Below are 12,040 nucleotides of genomic sequence, written 5' to 3' on the forward strand. Positions count from 1 at the left end.
GTATGATCTAAATGAATGAAGGTGGGTTGCCCTAAGGATTTTATGTAATCCTTTAGTATGTTATTATTCTGAAGTAACACAGCAAATAAATGAAATAAATAAATAATTTTCTATGAAATTAATATTTTTCTATGAAATAGTTGAACTCTTAAGTATTTCAACTCCTCTCCCCCTTTTTTCTAATTAACAAAAAAAGGTTTTAAAATTATGCTTTTAACACAGAAAACCTTGACACCTTAAATCTAGCCTACAAGGCCATTTTTAGATATATACACACAGCAGCCACTTACACTGGCATACTGTGAAGAGAGATCTTCTAAACAAAAGATATACATGTACACTTAGCAGAGAAGCATTTCCTCCACTTGAATTTCTTACCTCCACCAGCACAGATACAATTGCATTGATGATAACGATGCTGAGAATTTTTAGGCGCCACTCATTTGGCACACACACGAGCTGAGAAAAGAAGTTGCCAGAGGTTAGTAAATCACATGCCAAGTAAACACTCATTCACAACAGGCTCAGAGTTATAAATTCTCCCTTCCCCACCCAGTGACGTGAAGTTACAGCTCTAAAGGAGTCACGCTTGTCCCAAAAGCAGCCAGTTATCCTAGGAAGCAGACTCTTACCTCAAGAAATGCGTCAATAGAGTCTACAGGATGCAACATGATGAAAAATATGAAGACATAAAGAACTATCACAGATATAACAAACAGAACTGTAAAAGAAGAGAAAAAATATTTTAATTGGACCATCCCATAATCAAGAGTTTTAGGCAGTTTTTCCATGTATCATGGGTTCATTACTTCCTGGAAATAACCTCTTTTCTCCCTCTAAACCCCTTCCAGGCAAATTTTGGCAATATACTAGTCATTTCGATAGCCATAAAGAGACAGAAGGTCTCACTCTCTCACTGGCTCACTTGTGGAGTTGAAACGTATATACACATATATTACTACAAAGAAAGCAAGTATTAACACAAATTCCTCCCTACAGTTTAATATTTCCCTATTTCTAGCTCTGATTATCAGAGGATAACTGCATTATATTCTCTTAGCAACACTACTGCTAATGAAGTGTCAAAACAGAATTGTAAACAAGAGCACAGTCACTTGAAAGTTTTATTTGGAACTGTATATACTAAGAAAGGACTTACAATTTTTGTAGCATGGTTGTCTGAAGGGTTTTCCTTTAGAAAAGACAATTGCCACTATGAGGTACTGAAAGCTGGATATAAAAAACAAAGTTGTGTTTTCGTAATTTTTAATGTAATGTTCATCATGAAGAGTCTCATTCCCATGGCGTGCAGAGCTGTTGTTCATGATGTCCAGTACATTACATGCACTACAATATAAAAAAAGTTAAATACTGAGTTATGGAAAAGATGCAAAAAGGCCTACTTACTTACAAAGGTAAAATGACAGAACAAATTGCAACAGTGGCAAAAAAAAGCTTATCCCTGAGAACATATTACAGGTAGTGAGACTCAAAACTGTGGCAGGGAGGCAGCAATTTTTGTAAATTCAGAGCTTCGAATTCTTTCATGCTGCCAGCTTGTACATTTACTACATTAACTGTTTAGAACTATTACCGTAGATAATCTTTAAAGACAGGTAAGAAAATATTGCTATCTTAAAAAAAACATTAAAATACCTCTTCATTTTCAAAAACATAAACTTGATTTATGGTAACTCTAACAAGAAAACAAAGCTTTATAATATAAAAGAGTTAAAATAGATCTGAACCATTAATTTCAAATTTCTGTCTCAACAGTCTCAAAGTTGAGGAGTCTTTAGACCCTGCTGTATGGCTCTGACATAATTTTGCTTTTCAGCCACTGGGCAACTCCCATGTTATCAGTATGCTTTTCACAAAAAAATCAGCAGACTAACAAGCTGCCACAGAGAAGCTTTATTTACAAAGTCCCCAAAGTGGGGCGAGGGAGAGCAACTATTGCTTATAGCTTTCCAATCACTACTGTATCCTTCAGAGCCACTGAAACACTTACTCAGAGTCCTCTGTCCAAGGTTCATACCAGGACTGCTGTTTGACCCAAAAGAACCCAATGGTTTGGAAAGCAAGGCAGATGATGATCTGAGACAAAACGGAACACAGAAGTGGACCTGAGATAAGACCTGATGGAGGCCTTCGGGCAACAAGCTCTGTCCAAGCAGGGTTCAGACTCACTGTAAAGAGAATGAAAAACAAATGACATCATTATGGTTTTCAAGAGTTACCCTGTTCATATTCTGTGGAATTAGAATGGTTTGCTCATGACATCACTTCAAAAATTAGTCCAGAACTGGAAACGCAAAACCACCTTGAAAAGATTATGCAGCCCTAGAATAATACCACAGTGCCTTCTACAGGCTGGTTCTCCAGTAGCAGAACATAGCAGGGGACAATAGCAGCCATGAGACTTAAGGAATTAGTAGTGTCTGGCCAAATTCCCTTTGTCTAGCACAAGGACTTACAACTCATCTTCTCACTTTTGGACTGCCACTGCTTCAAAGAATAGATTTCTATTAAACTTGAAAATGGAATTCTACTGTTAGCCAGTGAACTGAGTGCAAGGTTGATACATGGAATCAAATGTTTCACTAGGTAATACTTTAACATTTTGTGGACAGAAGTTCAACTAAAAATGCAAGAAATCTAAACTTTTGAGAAAGATGATATTGGAACATCTCCTGGCTTGATTCCAAAAACAGCTTCATCATATCAGGAAAGATTAATGACTTCTTGTACTGTGAAGAATTACTTCTCTAAGGTCATGCCCACAACCTACTTCTTGTATGAGGACATTTCACAAATTTCAGATTAATCTAGCTCAGTATACAGTGGTGTTTTGGGCTTTTTAATGCATATACTGTAGTAGTCATAACATCTTCACTGTATGTCACAGTGCTCACTCAAACATGTAATTAGATATTGAAAAAAATCTGACCAAGCAAAAACTGGTTCACAGAAGCCAGCAATGGTAATTCAGCACAATACTTACTAGTGAAGACAACCACCAAAATGATTGCTAAATCAATGAAGAGAAACTGGAAGTCTCCCAAATTGCTCAGGATCTAGAGAGAAATCACAAGTGAAATACTGGTAACTGCTTCACACCCAGAAAAATTTACAGTGACACTCTTACAGACTTAATTCTTTAAATTTCACTCTATAAACAAGACAGTCTCCTGTCTAACTGGCTTCCTTTACCTGCAGAAAATTCACAGAACAATTCCTGAACTATCAAGGTATGAACCAATTTCCTTTTCAAGATGCACAAGTTATTTGTAATTGCAATTTGTTTGTAATCATATTAGTGAATCTTACAAAGAAATGATAACTTAGGCTTGCAGTTCTCTAAACATCACAACACTACTATGTAGTCATGTAGCTGTCAAAATTTCCACCTCAAAGGTCCCTTAGTACCCTGTACCTTTAATTTACCCAGAATACAATTAAAATTCAGGACTTCTACTACATGCTATATTCTGAATCCAATCACATTAACAGGAAATACTCCATTTCACTTTTCTCCCTTCCTAATTCAATACTTGCAATTTCTTTCCTAAATATATACTACAATATACTTTGTACAGTTAATAAAAAAAACCTCAAAATACTAACAATACTTTTAGTCCAAATATAGTCTCAGAATGCATGTGTTGCACTCAAGGAGACCTGCAACAATTTATATGAAGTATCTATCAATTTCAAATCTCTGAATTATGCTGACACTGCTTAAGCACTTAGAGAATACTTACAGAATATAGCAGAGTAACACTGATGTACTGGATAATGCTGTATAATGCCATGAATTTAAACACACAGAAGGAAGTTATTAAAGCAGCACGGCCTTCCCTGTCAAAACAGATGCAATCATGTAACTACAAAGCTTTCTGTGCAAGCAGTTAAGTCCAGCAAAATGTTAGCTGCAATTAAACACACCAGCAAACCCTTTGAGGGACATTAGGTTGCAGAAATACAGAGAAATTGGAGTCAGAACAGTAAGTACACTCCCATCAACATCAAAGTTGTGAGCACATCTTCTGAACTGAGTCACCACCTTACCTCAGTCTTCTTTGGACTTCATGTGGTTTTCCAACAGAGGTTTTAAAATTAAGGTTTTAAAAAGGTTTGTTTGCAAAAGCATTTATGAAGCATTAGTTTACTACATGGACTGAATGAACATGCAGTCAGCCACAGAGCTGCTGATTTCAGAAATGTTTCTGATAATGCATTACTTCATTAGTTCCACACAGACTTCTAGGTTTTTCTTTGGCTGACCTTTATCTGAAATCATTACCTAACTTCCAATTCTAAAGTCAAAAATTGGTCAAACTCTATTTAGAAAATTAGTATTCTACTTTGTATAGTGCTGAGCAATTATCTGAAGAATTTTACTGCTGCAATTACACACAGCCTTTATGGAAACTAGTGTAGTCACTAAGACATAAAATTAAAGACTAATGTGTAGAAGCTCACTCATGCTCTGAAATATTAACTTTACATGGACAAAGGAGCTTATAACAAAATATTAAATCACACTATGGCAAGCCTTTGCTCAGAGTACTTTCAGTAAAGAAACAGAACCACTAAAAATGTGTGGCTTGTTCTTTAATTCAAACTGGCCTCCTACAGCATCAAACATATACTGATCTAGGGCACGCAAAATGAGTTACACAGACACATTTAAGTTCACAGTAAGAGGCATTACCTGATCAGCTTTGGCACGCAGGAAATACTGGGTGTCCTGGAAGTGAATGGTGATGCCACAGAAGCCTCAAGTTCAGACAGAGATATACCACCATGTGCCCTCTTCAGCGCCTGCCAGTTAACATTGAAATAGAGACCATTATAAAACTTGCTTTCAGCTGTACAGTTTAACTGAATTGTATGGAAAATGAAAATATACTTACGCCACAGTCATTTGCTCCATCTCCACACATGCCCACATAGTAACTGTAAAAACCAAACAGACATCAGCATTTCCTAACCATGGTACCTTTAGCTTATTTCATTAAATACTTCTATATTATTGTGAGTTATTCAAGGTTTGCATAACAATGGGCGATCATTAATGCTGAAAACAACTACTGTTGCCATTATAAATAAAAGGAAGTAGACAGAAAAGTAACATGACTATGGCAGGCCAGTCAAACCAATAATGGTTTAATTAGCCCTCTATCATCCCGAGGTGGTCTAAAGCATCTTTGCTCTAGGCAAGGGCACTTCAGAACTGCAAGGCCCAACACCAACACAGTCACATACTGACCAATGTGAATGGAAGTCATCCCGATAATACTTCTGTAATACACAGGAGACATTTGATGGGTTTATTAAACCAAGCAACTGCATTTACAAAATATTAGTCAGTTTATGAACATATTCCTCATTTAAAACTTAATGAACAGCGTGAAACTTTCCCAACTAGCCAGCAGATGGTACTACTCTCATTCCTGCTCAGCTAACAGGCTGATTTACCAACACAAGGAAGTTCTGTTAGTCCTATTAGCCCAACCTTTTTCTTCTGGCAGAACAGCTAGCAGCATGCACAACTTTTGTCTCCTATCACACCAAACACTGTCAACCCTCCCACTTTCTATGCTTAAGCAAATACTTACTCTACATTTTGTAAAGCTTCCACCAGCTGAGTTTTCTGATCAGGCGCCATGCGGGCAAACACAGTGCCGTGTAACACAAGCTGGAAGACAGAAGATTTCTTAATCTCACAGGGCAAAGTCTGCTCACCATCAAAAGCGCCCACACTCAAGTAAAATGCTCACCTTGGGTACCAGGTCCTGAAAATGCTCCAAAATCACTGCAAATGACTTCCCATTCATTGCAAAATGGTATTTTGTCATCTGGAGATCCTCAAGGCTTTCATGGACCAATTTAACTGGAATATCCTATCAAAAGTAGTTTAATACTCCAGCTGTAATGTATTTACACAGATACCTTGTCATTTCAAACTACAACTCAGGAGTATTCCTAGAGATCCCACACAAGAGGAGGTTTCTATGAATGCTACTTGAAAGAAAATGTCATACAATGAAAACATTTACTTAGCAATAAGAAAATGTGGTTTAATGTTTCAACTACAAGCAGCTAGAGCAGTCTTAACAGATTGAAATGTTGGGAAAAAAACCTGTCTTCTGCACAACTAAAATGTCCAAAATGTCACAGTTGAAAAACTACTCCCTCTGTTGCTTTACTGCTCTTTGATATTTGAAGATCTGAAAGTTAACTAGTACATCTATTCTGATTTGACCTTAACAGCAGATTTACCATTTAACGGAATAACATAAAAAGCAACTCAACAGTAAAACTAACTGCTTACACTCTAAGGGCATAATAAGGGTCATGTTACCTCTGAGTTTATGGCTGGTGATGAACTAGTGCATTTTGCGAGGGTATCTGCATAATGCCAGTTGATCCTGGCAGCCTGCCCATCCTTTGGAGGTAGTGCTTCAGCAATAATGACCTTATCCTGAGGTAGAATCATTCCACAGTCTCTGGCCACAGAGATAGCAGTTAACATGTTATCCCCTGTTAAACAATTGCATTTAGAGGGTTTCAGTTAGAAAATAATCAATATCATACAGTGATATTCCACGTAAGAGAAAAGCTAACAAAGACGGTTTAGAACTAGGAGCAGGACTGCCTAATGTACCAGAGGGCAACCTGAGGACAAACCAAGCCTACAGACAACATTCAAAGCCTAGCTCAGTAAACCACTCCTCTATAAACTCTGTGTGCTGCTTTGAGCCATAAAGATCTCTTACTAATCAAATCTCAGTATATGGGGAAAATCGGGCAGAAAACATGTGGTCATTTAAAATACTGCTTTTTAAAGTCACAGAACATGCAAACACAGAGTTGTATTGCTAGCCTAGCACAACATTCCAAAGCTGCAATACTTGTGATTTAAAAAGCAAACACCTGTATTGTGTGGAACACTGAGCACAGACACTTTGCACACCTACAGGGACATAACTCTTTCTCCCCCAAAAAATCCAATACAAAGTGACTTTTCATAATATAAATCAAAATGGTAAGGACTGCCAGGACATCTAGTTCAACCTCCTGCTCAAAGGAGGATCAGTCATAAAATTAGACCAGGACTTTCCCTTAGTCTCATTTGAAAGACCTTTAAAGGTTTTCACCCTTCAATTCAGTATAAAGCAGCTTGTGTATGGAGCTAGGGAGAGGAAGTTACGAAGCAGAACTAAAGCCTCTTCTGGTTTCTGATCTCTGACTTACCAAAGCAATTTGAACAAGTTTCTAAACTTTCCCCTTGCTACAAACACAGTGTAATCCCAGCCTACTGACACTATTTGACCTCATACACTATAATTAAAAGAAGATCAAAAAGGGATGGTTTTTTATCTTCTGAGTATGAATGTTTACATGCTAACCTGTAACCATGACAGTGCGAATGTTGGCTTTATGCAAATCTTCAAGTACAGCAGGGGTTTCTTGCTTTAACTTGTTTTGCATTATAATTAACCCCATAAAATCCATGTTGCTTTCAATAGCATCTCTGATGAAAAGGAGACAAGGAAGAAAACATTAGAAGAGTTACAATTATTAGATGTAGCTTTAAAAGCCTGATTTTCTGAAAAAGGGAAAGAAGAGGGAAATGTGTATTTTTAACCATGAAGTGAATAATTTGCTTTATAAAAAGTGACCTGAGATGTATCATCACAATCATTTATACTTATTCCCCTTGTTTTAGTTGAAAACCAGTATGAGAAAATGTTGTTTCATCTCAAGCACAATCTTTAGTTTCTTCCACATGAACTCTTTTTAAAGGAAATTACAGTCTCGAAAAGGCCATTGCTAGAAAACATCCTCTGAAGCTAACTGCGCTGGCAGCCAAATTTTAAGATATGTTTAGAGTTCACATCTCTATTTTCTGAATTAGCTGAGCCTTAACATAAAAGCTACCAAATTATGTTATCAAAGCTAGTAAGACTAATAGACACTAGCTAATTAAGTAAAGAAACTAATTAACCTTGGTTTACATGAAAAAGTCAGTGTATTTACAGGTCTTGGGTATTCTACTGCTACTGTAGATTTTCACACTTGAAATTGGAAAACACCTTTCTCTGCTTTGTGTGTGTGTGCTTTGCAAACTCTTCATCTTTGTACACAAAGCTGATACAAAAGAACACAGTCAAAGCTGGCATTTTCATAGCTATGCTACACTTTCAAACACTGTGGGAAAGATGGCACTGTCCATAAAACTAAGACTAGCTGAAAAACAATCAACAGGAAATACTACTCTTCGAAGGAAGAAACCTTTCTACCTTCCAAACCTTTCTGACAAGTCCTGCAATGACAAAATAGACATGCTGACTTTAGGAGATGAAGAAACTGCATCAAACATGTACAGGAGGGTTTCCACTACATGTCCTTATCTTTAATAGACACAGATGATATAAGTCTGTGCAAGAAACAAAGGAATCAGACGAGATTTTCTGCCATGATACTGTAAATAAAACACCACAAAAATAACATTACAGTTTGTTTCCAGCTTTAAAGGTGTGCCTCTGAATTCACTTCCCTGCAGAAAACACTTCTTTATCCTAAATTTCTGTTTATTGTCCAGGGCACAATTAAAGGCTGCGCAGAACTATATATGTCAAGATAGAAGAAAGCTAAAGAAGAGTAGTAATTGATTTAAACAAAAATACACATAACATATTAATCCAAAGCATGCAGTTTTTAAAGCCTGTTACTTATTAAAAAAGTGAAGTCATTCTTACCTATTAATAGTCTGGACTTTGTGCCATGTAAGCTTAGACTCCAATTTTCTGTGAGCAAGAGCGATAACTCGGAAGCCTTGCTTAGTGTATTCTTCCAGGACATGCTCAAAGTCAACAGGAACTTTAAAAAGGTCAAGTTTAGAGTTATTAAAATATTCGTATTACAGCTGAGCTACACAAGAAATAAAAATGGTTTGTTCCTTTACCTGTTTCCTGCTTACACAAGCTGGCAATCACTTCTGGGGCACCTTTCATGTAAGCATCCATCCTCTTCTCCCCTAGAACTCTTGCTATTACACACATACGCTGCAAAACTGAGGAAAACGGGAATTGGCGCACGATTCCAATCTCATAACCAGTCTGTGTCACACAGGAAGGAAGGAAAAGAGTTACATCCACATACATTCTAACAAAAACAGGCAGGTTAATAGCTTAATTGAAAAAGCACACTTACCGAAAGCTCAAACAATTCCTGAAAAAAAGAAAAAACACATTCACTGTAAATATTAATTTTAAAGTATTTCTTCAGCTACAAACTATTTCAACATAAATCAGTAAATGAACCTGCACAATATCAATTCTTGATATTGTCCCACTGTATTTTCAATGGATATCATAAAAGTTGAATATAAATATACTGCATCTGTTTAGTACTCTTTAAGTGAGACATAGTAGAACTTTAGGCCTTGATTTCTTGACTAGAATTTGCAAGACCTCTCACAGTCCAACCTGCATCTGTTTAGCCTATGTAAATGACTGAAGTACTACAGTGTTTCAGAATGAGACCACAGCTATTGAGTATATCTCCAAAATTTCATGTAATAAGTTTCAAGAACATTCACATGTCAACTATTACACAGTAATTACTGCTGTGCATGTACACTGAGTTCTGAACAAAATACTACATGTTACAACTCACACAGATGAACTGACTTGTTATACCCTCCCACTACCCTGCTCTGTGGTAATCTGGATATACAATCAGTCATATGCTTGAATTTCCCTTCCTGAAGTATTAAAAAACACTAAAAATATGGGTAGAACAAACTTTTAAATCTGCCAAGTACGTCTTGTTTTTAACTCAGAACTTAACAGATCTCTAAGGTACAACAGTGGCAAGAATTCCATGCCATGCAGTGACATTAACAAACCATTGTTTTAACTGAAACTGCAAGGCGAGCAAACCTAAGGCACTTCACTAGCACAGTAAGAATTTGGTAACAATACTAATATTAAAAGGCATAAGCTCAAAAAGCATTACTATACTTTATAACCAGTTTGTAAGCCAGTAATGCTGACACTCAGTTTGCTCACCTTGAAACTGGCCTATACTGAACCCCTACCTTCAACAACAGTTTAAACATGTTTCTTCTATCTATCAGTTCTGATCCCATTTCAATTTTATCAGCCAGAACCACAACATACAGCAAAATGTATTTGCTTAACTTTAACTCAGACCAATTGTTTTGAATTTTTATACCATTTCTTGATCTGTTGCTTGTTTGGATTCCGGGGAAAGTTGTTTTGAAGGTCGAACCACTGTTGGCATGATTCGATTATGAAGGGCTGTTTCCTCTTCAGTTGCTTCTTCTAAAATCTGTATTTAAAAAAAAAATCAACTAATTTATACATTCATTAACTTTTACTTTCTCGTAATGTGATTTTCAGGAAAAAAATGGCACTTACCCATCCTATTGCTTCAAACATCTTCAAATCAAGTGGATCCCCAGAAAGTACCCCTTCAATTTTTGTAAGGGAATGACAAGTTGCCATGCAAGCAACAAACTCGGACTTCTGCAAGCTCTCACTGCAAGCCCTCTCTTCCGGCAAAAGGAAACTGAAACAATGAAGTAATAATATACTTAGCACTATAATTATTTATTATGAGCCAATTCAAAAGGTTTGTTTATATTAACAGAAGAAAATTGACTGCATAAGTCTCTTCACTCATGTTTTCACACATCACAGAAAACAAATTAAGACTCTGGGCTGGAATCTTCAGAAACCATCACAACTTCTTCCTCCTTCAAACACTCCACTTCAAATACTCATTCACTATCTAGTTTGATGCCCCATAAAAAGGCCTCTTATCACTTTGTCATTAACTCAATTAGCTAAGCTCATTCATTTCAGCAGACCAAAAAGTCATCACTTAGAAGGACAGGATTAAGGAAACATGCAACAGTTGAACTGCAACAGTTTTGCTGTACGAACCTAATGAGGTCTCAGACTTTAACAAAGAAAATTCCTCCTCAGCTTCCTAAGGGAGTTACAACTTGAATTACACCTAAGCCATAGTTTCAGTGGCATTCCTACAGCTCATTACAGAAACACAAGCACATATCAGATCACACTTAATTTTCTATTCTATTCTATTCTGCTGAAGCCATTACAGCACAACTGAGTATCACATTTGCCATCAGCTCTGAGCTCACCCTTACCGAGCATTTTCCACCCGTTGGATTCCCCAAAGATCCAAGCCATCCTCAGTGAGTGTGCCAGTCTGCAAAACAGACCAAGGGGCATGGTAAGAAAAAGCCTTCAGAAACAAATTATCCTCAGGTAAAGCAAAAATTAACAGCTATTAGCCAAATTACACCTGAACAACATATTTTCTTTCAAATCCACTTACAAATCAAGCCTTCAGGACAAAAGATAGTGTATCTCCCTTGCTTTTTGCTGGTAACTAAGTTCCAAATCCACTAAATAACTTCAAAAAAAATTCAAGGCAATCATGCCCCTTGCTAGAGACAGGACAATGAAACAGATCCCTAAAATCCAAAGATGATAGCTCAATATCTCAATATTCAGAGACCAGGAATAAAGGAAAATAGGTACTGACCCTTAGCAGTACTTTCTTACATAGCTAAACCAGTAACTGGAATATATTTACAAGGGAAATAATAAATTTAGTGTGGGTACTTATTATTTGAGATAAAATCTAAGGAGGAAAATAAATTTTATTTAGGAAATAACCAAAAGCAAAGAATTCTGGCTAGAGACATTACTGTCTTTCACTCATGTTTTTATTAAGGAATAATAACAAAGTATGCTGTCTTGGCTTTTCATTGAAATGAATGAAAACAAGAAACAAGTCTGACTTCACACTTCAATTTTTCAGAAGCTTGTGTACTAAATAAAGCTCTTAATAAACCTCAACTCCCACATTTCTGGGGTGCCAGTAGTAAGCTGGGAGTTGGGAGTCTTGAGATAAGAAAGCATCCCTATTATAACAACTTTTTAGAGAAGAATAAATTAAGAGAGTTACT

At 36.6% G+C, this 12,040-nt stretch overlaps 1 protein-coding gene across 3 annotated transcripts in view; it reads right to left on the bottom strand.

The window, feature by feature from the left end:
* ATP13A3 (ATPase 13A3) overlaps positions 1 to 12,040 on the bottom strand; it is a 37,981-nt gene that overhangs the window by 10,108 nt on the left and 15,833 nt on the right. For all 3 annotated transcript variants that reach the window (XM_051781310.1, XM_051781311.1, XM_051781309.1), the window contains exons 13-30: positions 11,213 to 11,274; positions 10,458 to 10,608; positions 10,252 to 10,368; positions 9,226 to 9,243; positions 8,978 to 9,131; positions 8,772 to 8,892; positions 7,419 to 7,543; positions 6,371 to 6,549; positions 5,787 to 5,909; positions 5,625 to 5,704; positions 4,920 to 4,962; positions 4,718 to 4,827; positions 3,765 to 3,861; positions 3,005 to 3,077; positions 2,012 to 2,189; positions 1,160 to 1,347; positions 633 to 721; positions 379 to 459 (exon numbers count right to left, since the gene is read on the bottom strand). In XM_051781310.1, coding sequence (XP_051637270.1) covers positions 379 to 459; positions 633 to 721; positions 1,160 to 1,347; positions 2,012 to 2,189; positions 3,005 to 3,077; positions 3,765 to 3,861; positions 4,718 to 4,827; positions 4,920 to 4,962; positions 5,625 to 5,704; positions 5,787 to 5,909; positions 6,371 to 6,549; positions 7,419 to 7,543; positions 8,772 to 8,892; positions 8,978 to 9,131; positions 9,226 to 9,243; positions 10,252 to 10,368; positions 10,458 to 10,608; positions 11,213 to 11,274 — 1,989 coding nt within the window. The remainder of the gene's footprint in view (positions 1 to 378; positions 460 to 632; positions 722 to 1,159; positions 1,348 to 2,011; positions 2,190 to 3,004; positions 3,078 to 3,764; positions 3,862 to 4,717; positions 4,828 to 4,919; positions 4,963 to 5,624; positions 5,705 to 5,786; positions 5,910 to 6,370; positions 6,550 to 7,418; positions 7,544 to 8,771; positions 8,893 to 8,977; positions 9,132 to 9,225; positions 9,244 to 10,251; positions 10,369 to 10,457; positions 10,609 to 11,212; positions 11,275 to 12,040) is intronic.

This window comes from Manacus candei, unplaced genomic scaffold (assembly GCF_025592945.1).
Source record: "Manacus candei isolate 608988 ecotype Guabito, Panama unplaced genomic scaffold, ASM2559294v1 h1tg000015l, whole genome shotgun sequence".
In the NCBI taxonomy this organism is placed as follows: domain Eukaryota; kingdom Metazoa; phylum Chordata; class Aves; order Passeriformes; family Pipridae; genus Manacus; species Manacus candei.